This window comes from Oryzias latipes, chromosome 16 (assembly GCF_053564925.1).
Source record: "Oryzias latipes strain Hd-rR chromosome 16, Olatipes_Hd-rR_3.1".
Classification (NCBI taxonomy): Eukaryota; Metazoa; Chordata; class Actinopteri; order Beloniformes; family Adrianichthyidae; genus Oryzias; species Oryzias latipes.
Window position 1 is genome coordinate 19,865,199 of NC_136252.1, and position 18,511 is coordinate 19,883,709.

An 18,511-nucleotide genomic window follows, 5' to 3' on the forward strand; every position below is an offset into this window, starting at 1 on the left:
TGTTCTGTAAATTATTTTAATGTTTGCTTTGTTGCATTTTTCTTGTGACTAAACTGCAACCACACACAAATCACCTGACTTTTATTGCAACATCTTAGTCTCCTTAATAATTCCAAAGTCAGTAAACCCTGATCAAACTCATAATCCCAATCAGGTTTGAAGACACGCCCTCTAAGCTTCTCGTTCCCATGGCAACGGGAGCACCTGCTGATGATTGGTAGCTGGGAATCATGCGCGCCCTCATTCAGGCTTCATAAAGCTGTATTTCTAAGGGAGACCTGGTGTGGAGGTTACCCTGCAGACCAGAACGGCTCTCTGACTGAGCAGAAGCGTTTGGGGTTTTTTTTTCTCTTCCTCTCTTTTCTTCTTCCCCCCCCATCATGGTTGAACAGTTTGCAGGAACCTGGACTTTAGCTTCCAGCGAGAACTTTGATGAGTACATGAAGGCTGTAGGTAAGCAGCTATGAATTTTGTGTGGGTATGATGTTCTGACAAATGTCCATCGGATATGGAAGTACAAAGTTATGTAGGCAAAAAATGCATCTTATTTTTTTTTTTGAATGTGTTCCCTCTGTAAAGGGATGGGGTTTGCCACACGGCAAATGGGTAACATAACGAAGCCTAACCTGGTGATCCAGGTGGGTGCTGATGGGCTCATCTCTATGAAAGCTGAGAGCACCTTCAAGACCACGGAGATCAAGTTCAGGCTGGGTGAAGAATTTGATGAGACAACGGTGGATGGCAGAAATGTAAAGGTACTTGAACTAACCCCAAATGGCCATCTCTTTCTGTAATATGGCTAATTAAACTTTTTTTTTTTTCTTTAAGTCCACGTTCACCCTAGATAATGGAAAACTTGTGCAGAAACAAAACTGGGATGGCAAGACCTCAACTCTGGAGCGAGAGATTCAAGAGGGGAAACTAATAGCTGTGAGTAAAGTGCTGTAACCCTTGTGCTATCCTAGACACTTTAACATTGGGAGTTGGGTCATCTAGACCCACTAGACCAGAGGTGGGCACTGAGGGCCGCATTCCTGCATGTTTTCCAGCATACCCTGCTCTGGCATGTTCTAATTGGCTGGACACACCTGAACCAGGTAATCAGCCATGAGTAGGGCAAGACTATCTGGAAATCATGCAGACACACCGGCCCTCGAGGCCTGGAATTGCCCACCCCTGCACTAGACAGAACTCTGAACCTTTTTTCTTCAATGATTTGTGATCTTCACTGGTGTCCATGGATTACATGAAATCTTTCCACCTTTGTCATGGTAGGGAGAACATGAGCACAAGGGTTAAAAAGTTGTCTGAGCACCAGACCTGTTTGTCATTTGATCTATTATAATGTGGCCATTTTGGCATTAAAAACACTAAAGTGGCTCATTTACAGTAAGATGATTATTTGAATCTGTCTCCACAGAAATGCATCATGGATGATGTTGTTGCTGTGAGGACATACGAGAAGGCAACATAAATGATTTTCCTGAATGGCATCAGCCTTGACGTTCGTCCATCAGTCCATGCTAAATCAACTGTGCTGTTAAATATGTCAAAGTTTGAAACTGTCTGCTCATAAATGAGCTGTCAATGTAACCTGTCATCCATGCTAATAAAAGTATTTAAAAAGTTATTTTTTCCATTATGTAAACCTGTATTTTCAAATAAAATGTTATAGTGAGGCGTATAAATTCTAGCAAATAACTTAATTGGCTAATGACCCCTGCTTTACCCCACTCTAAGCCAAGGAGCAGTGATCTTATTGTAAGTTTTGGCTTTCAGTCTAAAGCCCCTTGTCCAGACTTTAGACTGGTCCGTTTTTATTCCAAGTGATCTGACTGGAGGGAGGATTCAATTTCTAGGCTAACTGGATGTGGGTGCAGACAAAAGCCCATTGTTTAAACAAGCAAATGCAGCATGAAGCCCTCATGACAAGGATGTGAGTGAATAGAGGCAAGAGGCTAAATCCCTGCTTGAGGTTAATGCTGTGACCCCCCCCCCCCCCCCCCTCCGCATTTCTTACAAATCGGGCCTTTTTGTCTTGGATGTGCAGATGTACTGAGTACTTCCAAGTAATTGGTTTAACTGGAGCTCTTGTAACAGCATGTTGAGACATAAATCCTAAAACAAACTTTACAATCCCAGTAATCAAGCAACAATGAATACTGTGTGTAAACCCACAATCTTTTTTTATTGGGATGCAGGAGCCTTGTTTAATTTTAATCACTCCTTTGAATATTTCTTTTGAATGCTTAAGTGCTTTATGTACACAAAAGTTGCTTTTCCTTATCTCAGCCACTGGGCAAAGGTGGAGTACACCCTGGATGGTTCATCAGTCCATCGCAAGCTCATGTTGTATACCAATTGCTTTTTTTCTTAAAGCATCAAGCCTTCCCTAATCTTTATTGTAGGGAGATCTTATTTTTCCAGATTAAGCTTTCTTAGATCTGTGTGTGTATACAGGCTTAAAGAAGCCGATTTCATCTGAAATGGCTTTACCTCCTTAAACACAATCACTCAATCAGCTGGTAATTCCTATTGCTCTAAATCCACTTACCCAGTCATTTAGTATTAAAATCCTATAATAGTAGACAAAGTAACACTGTAGAATATTTGGCCCTTTATTGAAATGTTTTTATGTTCTTGACAATGTGTGCGTTCTTGTAAATATATAAAGCTGGAAGATACTGTTGTGGCAATAACACGCGTCTTTGCTAAGCCAGTGTAGCCGGGCACACTCTTGCTGCTGGGCGTGTGCAGCATCGGCTAAAAACTTCTGCGTTGTGTCCTCAATGAATAAAGAGTCTCACACCGGGATTGCCATCATATGAGGGAATTTACTGTGTGAAAACAAAAATACAGCACATAAACGTCGCGTCGGGTCTCACTCTTCCACACACACCTCTCGGCAGTCCTCACAGAGACTCTACATATTACAAAAGTACATATATAGCACACTTCCGCTCATTGAATGGCATTTTTGTATCATTTCAAATTACAAAACATCAATACAAATAACACTGTGTAATAAAATATACCCCAAACAAATATAAATCAACTAATAAAAAGCAAAAGGCAATGAAATATATCTGATGAAAATAAATGCTCACATACCTGTGTGAAAACAAAAATACAGCACATAAACGTCGCGTCGGGTCTCACTCTTCCACACACACCTGAGGAAGGCGGAGAAAACCCCCAGAGTCACATGTGAGACCATACATGCTAGCTCAAGTCCCGTCAAGGCTAGCATACCGCCAAGTGCTGCATTTGCCCATAACAATATATTTCACGCGATAAGAAAAAATAAAAATGATGTGAGGAAAGTTTTAACTTGTTAACATGTTTTTATATTTTAAACTTTAACTAAACTCCCCTTTTTACCCAAACTGGTTAGAGCAAAGTCTGCTGCTTACCTCCTCTCGGCAGTCCTCACAGAGACTGAGGTGAATGCCGCGAAAGGACAGGAAGTAGCAGCGAACCACCAAAATAAAAGTCTCAGCTTAAAACATTCCCATAAAAACAACAAAATAAAGACAACAAAAGCGATTTTGGTGAAATTAACACAAAACATATTACATGGGCTACATCCTCCCCTCCTAGATTTCGCCAAAATGTATCTAATAGAAAACGAAACCTCATCACTAAGCAAGGGCTCCAAGAAAGCTCTAAGCTTCACAGTCAATTAGATAATTACCTGTCATACAGGTTCAGAGTAGTCATAAGGTTGATCAGACCTTAATGTCTCCTAGATTAATATGATGCCGTTTACACCATACAAGTACCTTGCCACCAGTACACATAGACTCTGAGGGATACTTGAATACCATGTATCACAAAAAAACACGCTATCCCCTGAACTTTCAGAATAACGTCAACAATGACTGAGACTTCCTATTAAGAGAACTTGCAAATTCTCTCAAACCCAAAGGCCTCTGAACCATAGTTTCAATAAGTCGGTTGACCTTTTTGCTAACTCTCCCTACTCGAGTCGTGACTACACATTCCTCATTTTTCACCGGATGTGCCTGAGTCAGCACTTCAGAAGTGTCCTTATCAGGGTCTGGGTGAACTAGGTGCAAGTCTGCCAGTGTGTCAGCTTCAGGCTCCAATGAAGATAACTGAGCAAGGGGTGAATTGGAAACATTCTCAACATCCAGACTATCCAAATCATCACCTCCATCCCTCTGAGGGCTCCAATCACTTGGGCATTGAGATGGAATTACATCACTCAGAGACTCTCTTTCACTGTCTGGCTCTGGAGAATCTTGACTTGTCTGGTCCAGATGAGATGTTCTGTCACCCTGGTCCATCTGACTGCATGAAAACTCAGAGCCACTCATTATCCACGAGCTAGTCCGCACCATGCTGTTGTCCACATCCAACGAGTCAGGTGTGCACAACTCCTCATCAGCATCACAAGCCTTCACAACTGGCAGGAAGCTCACATCCAATAGTAGGTTCCTGTGCACAACCTTTGTTACTCCGTTGAAGTCTTCTACTTTGTAGGTATGGTTCTGTGTGTTCCTGTCCTTGACTGTGTACACTGTGGGGCTCCACTTGTCAGCTAACTTTTTCTTGCCTCGTTCACCCTTGTTTGCCATGAGGACTCTATCTCCGATGTTCAGATGAGTGCCTTTGATCTTACGGTTGTAGCCCTCAGCTTGTTTGTCTTGTTCTTTAGTGCTGTGTTTTTGAGCAATCCTAGCTGCTTCATGAAGATGTGACATGAGTGTTTTAACATAGTTTTTGTAATCCACCACCACAGTATCACTCAACACTTGTTTAAACATAACATCAACAGGCAGTCTTGGAATCCTTCCGAACATCAACTGAAAAGGAGCATATCCAGTAGTTTCATGCACTGTTGAATTGTATGCAAATGTCAAGGTCTGTATCTGCTGAGGCCACTTTTCCTTTTGTCTCAGGGGGAGAGACCGAAGCATGTTTCCAAGCGTTCGGTTAAATCTCTCTGTCCCACCATTCCCCATGGGGTGATATGCTGTTGTGCGGGATTTTGACACTCCTGAATACTTGAGCAGCTCAGCAAGGAGTTCACTTTCAAAATTTGTGCCTTGATCGGAGTGAATGCGCTCGGGAAAACCGTACACGCAAAACACATGATCCCACAGTTTTTTTGCCACCTGCTTAGCTGTTTGATTTGGGCAGGGGAATGCGTGGGCCAGCTTTGTAAAATGATCTGTTATGACGAGTACATCTACTGACCGCTGCTTCGTATCCTCAGCACTCCAGAAATCCAAGCACACTAACTCCATAGGAGCAGAAGTTCGAATACTCTCCAAAGGAGCACGAGCAGAAGGGTCTGGAGTCTTCGCCAGGATGCACCTTTGACAACACTTCACATAGTCTTTTATGTCAAGCTCCATTTTCGGCCAAAAAAATCTCTGCCTTGCGAGATGCATTGTTCTCGCCTGTCCCTGGTGTCCTGCAAAGTCATGAATAGCACACAAAGCTTTCTCTTTGAGACTTTCTGGAAGAACAAACTGATGCCTCTTCTGTTTACTAATGGGATCTTTGGTGACTCTGTAAAGAACCCCATTTTGAAATTTAAGTCTCTCGAATTGCTTTAGCAAAACCATAGTTCTTGAATCAAATTTTGCTCTTTCACGTCTAGATGGGCGTTTCTTACAACTGACAAATGGCATGAGAGCCGAAATGGCAACATCATTTTCCTGACTCTGCTGCAGTTCCGCCAGTGTGAACATTGGAAGTGAGTCCTGTCCTGGAGGCAACAAATCCTGCACTGCTTGAATAAATTGTACAGCTCTTGTCTCAGCAGCAGCTTCCCATTGATTATGAACATTCAGCAGAGCACTCACATCTTCATCACAGCAACTTAGGGCCGGGTTAGACTGAAGAGTTGTGTCTCTCTGCTTTGATCTGTTAACTCTCTGACATTGGACTTTTAATCTGAAGGTGTCTTGAATACTGTCCGGGGTGGTGTTCTCAGCCTCAGCAAGTAGTTGTTCATACTGTTCAGTTATGAGTCTTTCGCCAACTGTTTTAGCGAAGGGGTCTCTGCTGAGGGTATCCGCTACAACATTCTTTGTCCCTGGGATGTGTTTCAAATCAAATGTGTAAGGAGCTAGCTTAGACACCCAGCGTTGCTCACAGGCATCTAATTTAGGCTTAGTCATTATATAGGTAAGAGGATTGTTGTCAGTCCATACTGTAAATGAATGGCCTCTTAACCAATGACTGAATTTCTCGCACACACTCCATTTCAGGGCTAGGAATTCGAGCCGATGGGCTGGATATTTCTTTTGAGAGGTGCTCAAAGTCTTGCTTGCAAAAGCAATGGGCCGGGCCTTTGTTTCGCCAGCGTGAACCTGTGATAACACAGCACCAAGCCCATCTAACGAAGCATCAATGGACAAAATCAGAGGCTGAGTGAAATCTGGATGCGAAAGAACGACACAGTTTAAAAGACTGTCTTTGAGTTTAGAAAGCGACCCTTCACACTCATCTGTCCAATCGGAGGGCTTGAGTTTTCTGTATGAGCCTTGGTTGCTGTTTAACTTGACTCTACCACGCCTCTTTTGGCCAGACGTAAGAGAAAACAGTGGCTTAGCTAGGCTGGAACAGTTTGGGATGAAATGCTGATAATACAACACCATGCCCAGAAAGGACTTAATTCGCTTTGCAGATGGAGTGCAACCATCATCTTCCATGAGATCTGTCTTTGTCATTTTTGTTATCGCATCCACTTTTGTTGGGTCTACAGCAACTCCGTTCTTATCAATTATGTGGCCCAGGAATTTAACCGATGACCTCATTAAGTGACACTTTTTTGGACTTAATTTTAGGTTATGGAGCCTAAGCCGTTGAAAAACCACCTCAAGCCTCATCAAAGCCTCTTGTTCTGTTGCTGCAAACACTAACAAATCATCAAGGTAACAAAGAAGGCTGCTGAAGTTTAGATCTCCAAAAATACTGAGCATCATTCGCATGAATGAGGCCGGACTGTTGCATAATCCTTGTGGCATTCGATTATATTCGTAAAGTCCCATGGGAGTTGTGAATGCGGTGTACTTTTTATCACTCTCTGCCATTGGGATATTATAAAATCCAGAGGTCAAGTCCATTGTGCTAAAATAGGCATTTCCGCCTAGAGCAGCTAAGCAGTCTGACTGATGCGGGAGTGGGTGTGCATCTTTGAAAGTCTTGGCATTCAGCCACCTGAAATCGGTGCAGAGTCTAAGACTACCATCCTTTTTCCACACTAGGACAAGCGGGGAAGCATATTCACTCACTGATTTCCTAATGATGTCTTGCTCCTCCATTTCAGACAACACTTGTCGTAATTTCTGGTAGTGGGCAGGTGGTACTCGCCGGTAGGGCATTCGAACCGGTCTTTCGTCCGTAAGCCTGATACGATGCACAAAACCTTTTGCCTCACCACAATCTAATGGATGTTTAGAAAAAATGTCATTGTACTGTTCCAGTAGAGCAACTAGCTTTCCCTTACCACTGGGGCTTGCCTGGCACTGGTCTAAGTCAATGTCAGCAAGACCCACCTGTTTCAGTTTCTGTTTTACATCTAGGGGGTAGCTGTCCGACTTCTCCTGTTTCTCAAAATTTTCAAGCTGGCACAAGCCTTGTGAAAGCAAAAACTCCTCTACTGCAACACATGTAGATACATCTGCCAGTTTACCCCAAACCAAGTGTTCTTGCCTGGCTAGCAAAGTCACTGACTGCTGCAGCTTAACTGTCCCGATCTTATCTGGGAGCTCATCATATTGCCATTGGGAAGAGTTAACCATGAGATTAAGAAACTGCTCACACTCTGGAGAAAGACTGCCACTGGAAACTAAATGCAGACAATCATTGGTCACCCTGAACTGACTCATCAAAAATCTGATTACATTAGTTCCTATAATCAAATCATCACGCTGTCCAGACACCACAAGAACGGGTACAATGCAGTCCTGTCCATAAAGCTTCATTTCCACTTCATACATGCACTTAGGTTTACTCAATGCTCCCCCACAACCCACAAGTACAACCTCTTGAGTTAAGGGAATAGGACCTGAGAGCACCATTTTGTTCAACATCTCCAACTCTGCTTTTTCGCTGAGAGTGCATGCCATGGATCCTGAATCTAACATTCCCTGTACTTCAAATGTGTTGTTAAACTTGACAGTTGTGTAAAACAGTTCATCATAAGAACCCAATCGCTGCATGTTCTGCACAATCACCTTAGCACCAGCTGGTGCTACACTGCAAGCTTTAACGTAGTGTTCTTGCATATCACCACTTTCGAGGGTATTATTACGAATGCCCACACATTCCCTCACCCAATGCGGGCCAGCTAGTTTAAAGGCGGGGTGTTCTGCTGGGTGGATGTGCCTGATTTTTGGGTGGCTTTATCGTTAGGGCAGTTCCTCTTTAAGTGGTTTGGTTCAAAGCATGCTAAACACAAGCGCTTTTGTCTGCAATGAGCAAGAGTGGAGTGCTCTTGGGACTGGCAAACTCTGCATGAGCGTCGCTGAAAATGATCAGGTTTGATAGAATCAGAAACTGCATGGTTATTCTGTGATAGTGCACGATCAAAAATAGTCATTAATGTCTTTAGACAGTCGTCGTTACATGAGGGATTAAGGTTATCCTTCTGTTTGACTGGCTCTGCTGGAGGAGTTGCACTTTCTGACGGGCTGGGTTCAGGCATTTGGACATGAACTGTAACAGAACGAGTGTGTTCATGCCTGGAGAGGGCCTGCTCTTTTCTTTCAACCTGGAAACGATCAATGTGCTCTTGGACTTCACTAGCAGTCCATTTGTCTGGGGCTTTGAATCTGAAAATGGATTGAAGTGTGGGATCCGGGCAGTGTTTAACAAACATCATGGTTGCCTCCTGACAAGGGTCTTCCATGTGCTTCCCTAGCCGCTTTAACCCCTCCTCAGCAGCATCTACAGCTTTATTCAGTCGAAACCAGTACTCAACTGGGGCCTCTCCTGGCACCGGGACTGTGCTATAAAAATCGGCCATTGGCATACATGAGTACGTCACATCACTGAAGTGCTGTCTGAGAATGTCATAGATGAGTTTGGGATTTTCCTGAGGCTTCATGGATGGACTGCTGCGCAGAGTTATCCTTACCACATCTTTAGCTTTGCCTGTTAGCTTAGACATTATTTCAGAATGCTGTTCACCAAGAGGTATGGTTCTTTTTCTGAAATAAGTTTCCATTAACTCTTGCCACTCGCACACTGTGTTCTTGTCCGAACCATCTCCCCTGAAGACTGGAGGCTCTTTCGCGTCTGGTTGGAGAACAAATTTTGCACCGGACAAATTCAGGTGACTGGGATCACTAAACGGCTGACTCACACAACTCTGGGCAGGTGTCTCATTCAATCCTTGTCCCATCTCACTTTTTAACTGATCCTTTATAGTCTGCCCTACTTGCTGAGCAATATGCGTTATCAACGAGTCTAAACTTGAGTCAGTAACAACAGGAAAACTTGAAACAGTTTCATTTTGGTTAGGGCCAGTAGGTACACTCCCCAAGATGCGGGTGGAACAAAAGGCTGGTGACCTAGTATCTGCATCTCTGACCGGAGTTTGGAGTAACTCACTCATACGTCTCCCTCTACCCACGCCGAAAGAAAACGTCTGAGTAGGAACTTTTGGTTTTCCTCCCTCATCATCAAAAAATGCCATTTTGTAGTGTAGTAATCAAATTACCTGAAGTTAAACAAAGTACTGTACAAACTCTTAAACCGAAAAAGAAAAGTGTCTGGTAAATTTGCATACAAACGTCTGTTACGTTTCTCTTTGCTTAAGTAGAAAATAACCCCTTTTGGGGCGCTCTGCAGCAACCTCTGGTGACCAAGCTGGCGTTGATCCACAGCTCCAGGAACGATGTAGAACCACTCTGAGCGGTGTGGATCCGGGTCACGGCACCAATGTAGCCGGGCACACTCTTGCTGCTGGGCGTGTGCAGCATCGGCTAAAAACTTCTGCGTTGTGTCCTCAATGAATAAAGAGTCTCACACCGGGATTGCCATCATATGAGGGAATTTACTGTGTGAAAACAAAAATACAGCACATAAACGTCGCGTCGGGTCTCACTCTTCCACACACACCTCCTCTCGGCAGTCCTCACAGAGACTCTACATATTACAAAAGTACATATATAGCACACTTCCGCTCATTGAATGGCATTTTTGTATCATTTCAAATTACAAAACATCAATACAAATAACACTGTGTAATAAAATATACCCCAAACAAATATAAATCAACTAATAAAAAGCAAAAGGCAATGAAATATATCTGATGAAAATAAATGCTCACATACCTGTGTGAAAACAAAAATACAGCACATAAACGTCGCGTCGGGTCTCACTCTTCCACACACACCTGAGGAAGGCGGAGAAAACCCCCAGAGTCACATGTGAGACCATACATGCTAGCTCAAGTCCCGTCAAGGCTAGCATACCGCCAAGTGCTGCATTTGCCCATAACAATATATTTCACGCGATAAGAAAAAATAAAAATGATGTGAGGAAAGTTTTAACTTGTTAACATGTTTTTATATTTTAAACTTTAACTAAACTCCCCTTTTTACCCAAACTGGTTAGAGCAAAGTCTGCTGCTTACCTCCTCTCGGCAGTCCTCACAGAGACTGAGGTGAATGCCGCGAAAGGACAGGAAGTAGCAGCGAACCACCAAAATAAAAGTCTCAGCTTAAAACATTCCCATAAAAACAACAAAATAAAGACAACAAAAGCGATTTTGGTGAAATTAACACAAAACATATTACATGGGCTACACCAGACTTGTGAGCCTTTAACTGGTGACACTCCAGTTTTTAAACTGAAAATTGTACTAAAGTTCAACATTGTTTACCATTTAATGCCATATCCTTCCTTACACAACTTCCAGCTGTTTTAACATTGTTTCCCTCCAATCCCCTCCGTCCAACATAAATGCTGTTATAATAGAGCAGCAATTATCATTTAATAAGAACAAAACGGGTGTAATTATTTAAGAGAAAATGTTCAAAGCTGTTAGTTATTTTAATTTGCAATTGCAAGTCTGTACTGATCAACAGACCAAAGAAAGTTACGATTTTGTTGCAGTTTAAATATTGCTGAAATGCTTCCCTCTAGTGGTTGATTCTCATAATAGCAGCTATATTTGGAAGATACCACTTTACCCAAATAATAGGTGATAAATCTAAATTTAACGTTGGTTGCATTGTTTTCCAATAGGCAATATATTGTGCGCTGTATTAAATATATTACTGATAAAATATGTAAGTGAACCACTATTTATATTATTGTTTTCAAAAAATAATTATTTGCGTCTTGTTTCTCTGGTCCAAAATGAACCGACCCGGAATGACGTTGTACGTTAGTACGTGACGCAACGCCTTCAAACATGGTCGACAAAGAAAACACAACTATGGAAGTCGATAAAGAAAATTGTAAGCCCTTTGTTAGAGACGTTACGTCTCCGCATGACAACGAAACCCAACGAACAGACAACCAAAGCAACTCTGACAGAAAGACAGGCGGCGCCACAGCGGAATACTGCGAGAGGCTGCAGGCATGGATGTGGCAGTACTACACTGGATATGTGAACTGGCAAAGCTGGCTTGCGGCGTCAGCCATGTCCTGTCCGTCTTATTTCCCGTCGTCCGGCAGCGGAGCGTCGACGGTGGTTGATTTCGGCTCTCAGAGGTGGCACGAGAGCCTGCTGGGTCTGCCGTTATCGCCCTACCCGCCCGCCGCCACCACTTCCGCGAGCAGCCGCGCAGGTGAAGGCGTTGCCGGAGCTGCAGTCCCCGCGCAGCCGCCGCAGGAGAATCGACATGCCCAAAGAGCAGGTACAAAAATATAGCCGGTTTGCAGCATCTTACCGGCATTATTAGACCGCAGATGGACAGTAGTTTGAAAATTGATATCCCAGTTATTTCGAATTCTTGTCTGCAATCATTTGTAACATGATCCAGACTTTTATAATAAAGAATAACACAACTTTAAGTGAAAATTATCCATTCTTTGAAGCTTATAGTCTAGGAGGGGCTCACATTGATTTTTAAGGCAACATTATTGATCCATAAAAGGTACTTGCATAAAAAGGACTATCAGATGTTTGTTAAATGCAAAGACAAGGCTTAACAATAAACACTAAAGTTTTAGGATTTAAGAATTTCTTCTCTGTGATGGGTTGATGTTCACGAATGTTTCAGTAAACATCACCGGTGAGCTACAACCAATGCTTGGTTGACAAAGGTTGCTGTCAAACCTCCTCATTCATCAGTTAACCGGTGAAGCCTGTTTTTGCACTGGGAGCTGGAATACCCAGAGAAAACCTTCACATACACACGGAAAACCTGCAGAGATTTGGGATTGGAACGAGCCAGGCCTTCTCACTGCAAACCAACACACCCCTGTGCAACCCACTGATCCAGATTTTCTTTTAAAACCGACTTTTGTGTGATTGTTTTCAGCAGGCCGGGAGTACCTCATTCCTTCACCTCTCCAAAGACTAATGGCTGAGATGGTGGATTTCTTCATACTATTTTTCATTAAAGCAACCATAATCATCAGCATTATGCATCTTAGTGGAATCAAGTAAGTTTCCATCCCAGCCGTTTGGCTTTAATCCTCTGTAATAACAAAATTAATAAATAAAGAAACATCATGAAATGGATACAGAAAAACATTTTATTTCCGTTATTTCCTTCTGCATTTCAGAGATGTATCAAAGTTTGCCATGCATTTCATAGTCGAGGAAATCGACGAGGACACATCAATGGAAGAGCTGCAGAAAATGATGCTTGTTGCCCTTGTTTACAGAATACTGGTGTGTTTTTATGAGGTAAGCTTTGACGCCAGAGTGAGACAATGAAACGTGCAAAGACCCAGTGGATTTATGTGCGATCTCTCAAATCTTTCTCCGTTCAGATCGTGTGTATTTGGGGAGCAGGAGGAGCCACACCGGGGAAGTTTCTTATCGGACTCAGAGTAGTAACGTGTGATTCTTCTATTATGGTTCAGCCCAACAGGGTGCTGGTGGTCCCAGCAACTAATGTCTCTCTTTCTGCGTAAGTGGCTCATTTATAAAGTTTTTGAGCAGGCATCACACTAAGTCATCCGTGTCCTTTATTTTTTCTCTCTCCTTCTTTCAGATCAACAGTCCGAGCCTTGAATAAAAACTTCTCCATTGCTTTCTTTTTCCCCGCCTTCATCACACTTCTCTTCTTCCAGCACAACAGGACTGTGTACGACATGGTTGCCGGTACAATAGTCGTCAAGCGATCCAGGATCAGATGATACCAAAGCAGAAGGATTTTTACAAAATGACAACAACCACAAAACTCAACCGCTGCTGTAAGCAGCTTCTTCTAGAATACAGTGAAGCTGAGGTGTCTTCTAAAAGTCTGAGCCACATCAATGTGGACTTTTTCCAGTGTATTACTACTAAACTAATTCCTGACACTCACTGTAATTCTGCATGAAGGTCTACATGCTGCTTTCAGTATCTGTTTAAAGCACAGTATGAATGGTGGTAAATGCACTTTTTTATTATCAACACATGCTTTGCCTTTTTATTTTAAAGTTAATATTATTATAGATTTGTAGTTCAAAGGGGAATATCATGGATCAAACAGTGTTTAAATGACTCTTTACTCTCAGTTTGTATTTATATTATAATCTGTTTCTAAAAACCCTTTAATGAGCGTTTGTAGAATAGGAATGTAAGGAAAAATGTCTTAAAAGGATGTATAATTGGGGTAAAAAAAAATCATTGCATTGTCAATTTTAGTGGATAATTTTGGTTGAAATTGAGAAACAGCTTTTCTTTTTATAGAGTATCAGACGAGCTAAAAAAAACCTTTACCATCATCTCTTCTTTCAACACAGAAACTGCGATGAAGTGTTTTTAATGCAAGAGACATTCTTTTTTAATATTTGAAGTATTTATGGCATTCTAACAAATTTAGATGTGCCGCGTGTGTACTGTACCCCTCCGTTACCTTAAACATACTAGTTTTCTAACAGGCCACTTGGTCCACCTCTCCGTCTTTTTTCATGTTCTATCTCGTCAAAAGCTGCTCAGGATTGGTTTTTCCCTCATTCTGTGATTCCCACTGAATAATTTGAGCTTCATTTTTGTACCTGAACGCCTCTTTGCAAAGTGGTGCTGCTATCATATGAAACACGAGCTGGTCAGAAAGAGAGAATCTGTAAAACTGATGAATCATTTTCGATTTAATGAATTTACAAAATGTGCAAGTTATTTCTGAAATTTGTCAGCACTGTGTCTCATTGTTTTTTGGAACAGAAATGTATTATTTCCAATGAGTGTGCTTCTACATTGAGTTTAAATATATTGCAGACTTCTGTGACCCCTCACACTCATGTCCTTTATTTGCTCCACCTGCATGTGTGTGTGTGTGTGTGTGTGACAGATTTTGCATAAAGGATTTTTATTTTCTATAATAAGTGAAATGAAACTCAAGTCAATTTCATAAATGATTTCTAGTTTTACAAAGCAGTTACTTTTGTTCTTTGTGACAGTTATTTTTACCTCATCTTACAGTAGTGTTTAAATTAATTTAATTTAGTTTTATGTAAAAAAAAAAAAAAAAGTTATCAGTAAGTTTAAGTGAGAATGGCCAATAAATGAAATGATGACTCATGTTAGAGAGCTTTTCCACAGAGCTTGGTCTCCAGTTCTATTTAAGAAAAAACGAGAAAAGCTAAAAAGAAACTGTTGAAAAGTTTCATTATTAAAGTTAGCTGTTTAAAAAAGAAAGGTAAATAATATGTTTTTTGTATGAGATGTTAAATTCCTTAGAATTCTGTAATTGTAGGGAAAACTCCAGTGTTAGTAGTGTCTTTGTTTATGTTTTTATCTTTTCTAAAAGGTGCAGAATAACATTTTTAGGGGGTGGATATATAGGATTGCTTTTTTTTTTTTTAATAAACTCCAACTAAGATATAGCCAGAACATAAAACCAATATTTGATTTTTTAAAGACATTTTTGAGACTTTAACAGAATAGCTGGGACAGGCTCCACAACCTCTTTGACCCTAATGATGATGAATCTGTGGTTGGAGTTTGTTAGAATGAGACTACCGTAACCATATTCTCCTCTGCATATGGCTCCATATGCTGTGTATTTGCTGCTTCCTGAGAAACAACACTTTGCCAGTGCACACATCTGAAAACAGTCTTGTGTCTTAGTAATATCTATTTCTGATTTAAGTTGGCATATGTATATTTGCGTGAAGTCCATTCATCCTCACAGACAGGCAGGCTTCACCAGAAGAGCTGCTGTTGGAGACACGCTTCTCGTACTTCCAGCTTCCTGGCAGATCTCGTTCGGAGGGGACCATGGCAGCTCTAACAGTTGGCAAGTGTTGACTTGGTGATTGTGTTCAGCCCACTAAGTGGCAGCTTCAGATGACAGCCACAGATGGTACAGCCAGATTACAGGCTGACCCCCCCCACATGCGGCTTCCATTCACTGTGTCATAAACTTTAGATGAATAGAACCCACAGGCCTAAAGAGCGTCCACACATATCGGAGGATGCGAACGAAACATCAGCAAAGAAGAAAAGGAGGAAGTTTGCTACGTCTAATGAGAGTTTTGGACAGAACCAGGTGACGGGATTCAGATGTGTTGCATTCAAACCTTGAATCATTCATTGCAAAAATTTTCTGAAGATCTCTTGCATCTAAAACCGAGGTTACAGCATAAATAATAAAAAAAACTACAAGTCTGTTCTTTTTCTCAGTTGCGTCAATAACATTTTCTTTGCTGGACTTGGAGGAAAGTCAGTTCCCATAAACTACCCTTGTCCAGATTTCAGTGGCGCGGTTGAAAAATCCACTTCCTTGTCACCACATGGCACGCCATACGGTACAGAGTTGATGCAGTGTCCAGCCTTTCTGGCTCTAACAGGGAATTCATCTGCAGGTGGCATGAAGGGCTCACAGCTTTCCCTGACAGCCATGTGTCCTGCATCTGAACAGATCCACGAACAGGCTAGAGGGATACAGTAAATAGTCTGGGCTCAAATGAGCTCAAATATCCACAGCAATTGATGACATTTGTGCCCTTGAAGACTTTTCTTTTCTTATTTCCTAGCTCAGTGCTGCCAGCATGTGGCAGCTGCTTTTCATGCAAACAGACTCCAGGTGAGATGAAGTGGCAAAAACGTGATGTGGGCTGAAACGCTGTTTGCCGCCGCCGCTGCTCGCTCAGTGTGTCTGCGCCTTCTGGTATTCCTTTCAAGTGGAGCCAGTCACTTCAGGTTGGCTGAGCTAGAAGTAGCTGTTGATAAACAGAAGACCTGTTGACTGGGAAGGACATACATGTCTACTTTAACACTAGAGATGTCATCCAGAAACTGTGCACCCAAAAACATGCATCTATGAACGCATTTGACATTTTGGGACTTGATTTCTATGTAAGCTAAGTATTTTTTAATTACATAAAGGATTTTTAAGACTTAATTTCCTTAAGATTCATTTCTAAAATGATTAAGACATTTTCTGCAGAAATGCAACGGCCTTAAGCTTCATTATATCTCTCCTTTTTCCAAATAGAAAACAATAAATTAAAAGAACTAGCTGTTTTTACTGAACAGTACATTGCTTGTCCGCCACTTCCTATCCTGCTGTAAAAATAGATGAGTGTGCAGCAAGAAAAAACTCTGGATGAGGGATGTAAAAACACTAAGCAGAAATGTGAGTGTGTGTCTGTTAGTGTGTGCTTAAAGTGCAGCAGCGCAACGTTCATGCCATTTTTTAATACATAACAGGTTTCTGGCTGTTTTTTGAATACAGTTGATTTCCCCTCGAGACTCTGAATATTAGGTTGTCAGGACAACCGTGGGATGCTGCATTAGTAACTGTGGAGAATTTTCAGACTTTTTTCTCCCACTCTTTCTTATTTTATATTTATATTTCAAGGAACGCTTGAGAAAATGCAAAGGTAAATAGACAAAAAAAGAAAAATGTTCGAAGTCATTTGTCCTCTTGTGACTTTTTGCCGTTTTGTTACTGTTGGTTCTTAAAGAATTGTTGAAGAATGGTTTGAATAAGAATGGTTCTTATTGTTTGTCATGTAATTTGATTAGAGAGGGAATTAAAGCAGTTGTGTAGGGATTTGCCTCTGTGTTCTATAGCATCAAGTAAATAGAAGTTTGGTTTAAAAGTCGTGATTTGTGACGTCTTTTAACACCTGCTTTATTTTACAACATCAAGCAATCAATTAATAAATGACAAGAAAACATGCCGGGTTCGAATAGAGGTAGCATAACCTCTGATGAACAAATGAACAAATGATTTCACTCCACCTAAGTGGTGTTGAAAGCAGTTGTGGGTCTAAACCTAGCAAATGTAAAGGCTAAGAAACGGATCTTCCTCATTTATATTTTTTGACAAAAGTTTTACCAACTACTGGCATTCTTCTCTTCCTTTCAGCTTTTCCCTTTGGGGGTTTTACCACAGCGAATCAGCTTCTTCCATCTAACCCTGTCTTCTGCATCCTTTACTCTTACACCAGCTACCTTTATGTCTTTGTTCACTGCCCAACCTTGCACTAAATCTTTTTGCATTTGAGTTGTACAGCTAACTATTACTTGGACAACAGAGAAAGTCTCTCATGAAAACAGTCCTCGTAAGATCACTGACAAAGTGGGCTACCTTAGAGAAGTGACAAAGACTCCATAGATGTACATTTCTACAAGTCTGTGTCAGACAGAAGACAAAGTGGTGGTTTTCATTTGCCTATGAAGACAGTGAAATCCTTCACGTTACTGTGAAGGAGCACCTTTGCAGTCCAGACATTGAATTTCTCAAGTGTTTAACACGGTGATATTTAAATAATTTGTTTCTCGTTGAAACACATCATTCACCTTCTTAACTGATTTTTCATGTAAAATCCCTATGCAAAAAGGCATAGGGCTCTGTGTATTTCAATCAGTGTCTCTTGAGTTTGAAGGACAAACAGGAAAAAAAGTATAAGAGGAAAAAAGCTCTTGTTGCCATTGAAGGATCCAGTGAGGCGCCCTCTATTGTGTGAGAATGGTACTGAACAAAGAGGAGGCAGGAGGAACAGGGGGACTTAATTAAAAGGGGTCCTTTTAGGCTTTGGTCGTCAAATTCATAGCTTCATTTTTCAAATTTCGCTTTTACAAAAAAAAAGGCATTTACTTAAAATGTATCTGAATGATAAAAACATAAAAATGAATTAGTTAGAGGATAATCAAACCCACACATCTCACATGAATCTTCACAAAACCTACAGGCAAAAAATGCTCATTACCAATTTCCCCTAATGGTCGCACATCAAGCTTGTTTTGTTTTTTCCTTTCTTTTTTCTTGTTTTAAACACAATCTGGTGTGTCGGATATATCTGGTTAATGTTGTCAAATGAACTCCACATAGTTCTTTCTGTGGTTGTATTCCTCCTCCACAAATTACTCCCACCCAATCCTTTAGTTGCCTAAACTATGTTCTGG

The 18,511-nt window shown here is 41.4% G+C and overlaps 2 protein-coding genes and 1 long non-coding RNA gene across 4 annotated transcripts; 2 read left to right on the top strand and 1 right to left on the bottom strand.

The window, feature by feature from the left end:
* Positions 1–251: 251 nt before the first annotated feature.
* On the top strand, positions 252–1,630 carry fabp4b (fatty acid binding protein 4b). The gene is made up of 4 exons (XM_004077852.4): positions 252–453; positions 580–755; positions 829–930; positions 1,421–1,630. Exons 1-4 carry the CDS (start codon positions 381–383, stop codon positions 1,472–1,474), a joined length of 405 nt encoding a protein of 134 aa, XP_004077900.1. The 5' UTR covers positions 252–380; the 3' UTR covers positions 1,475–1,630.
* Positions 1,631–2,814: 1,184 nt separating this feature from the next.
* Positions 2,815–11,363, bottom strand: LOC144984452 (uncharacterized). Its single transcript, XR_013648164.1, has 2 exons — positions 10,622–11,363; positions 2,815–10,381 (listed from the first exon to the last, which is right to left on the bottom strand). It is a non-coding gene; the product is annotated as an uncharacterized LOC144984452 (long non-coding RNA).
* On the top strand, positions 11,361–14,388 carry fam8a1b (family with sequence similarity 8 member A1b). Of its 2 annotated transcripts, none has more exons than XM_023964145.2 (5): positions 11,361–11,852; positions 12,480–12,603; positions 12,727–12,850; positions 12,937–13,076; positions 13,161–14,388. In XM_023964145.2, the coding sequence occupies exons 1-5, from the start codon at positions 11,405–11,407 to the stop codon at positions 13,303–13,305; spliced, it is 981 nt and encodes a 326-aa protein (XP_023819913.1). In that variant the 5' UTR covers positions 11,361–11,404; the 3' UTR covers positions 13,306–14,388. The 2 variants fall into 2 exon arrangements, with proteins under 2 accessions (XP_023819913.1, XP_023819914.1); XM_023964146.2 differs by having other exon boundaries at positions 12,483–12,603.
* Positions 14,389–18,511: the final 4,123 nt, after the last annotated feature.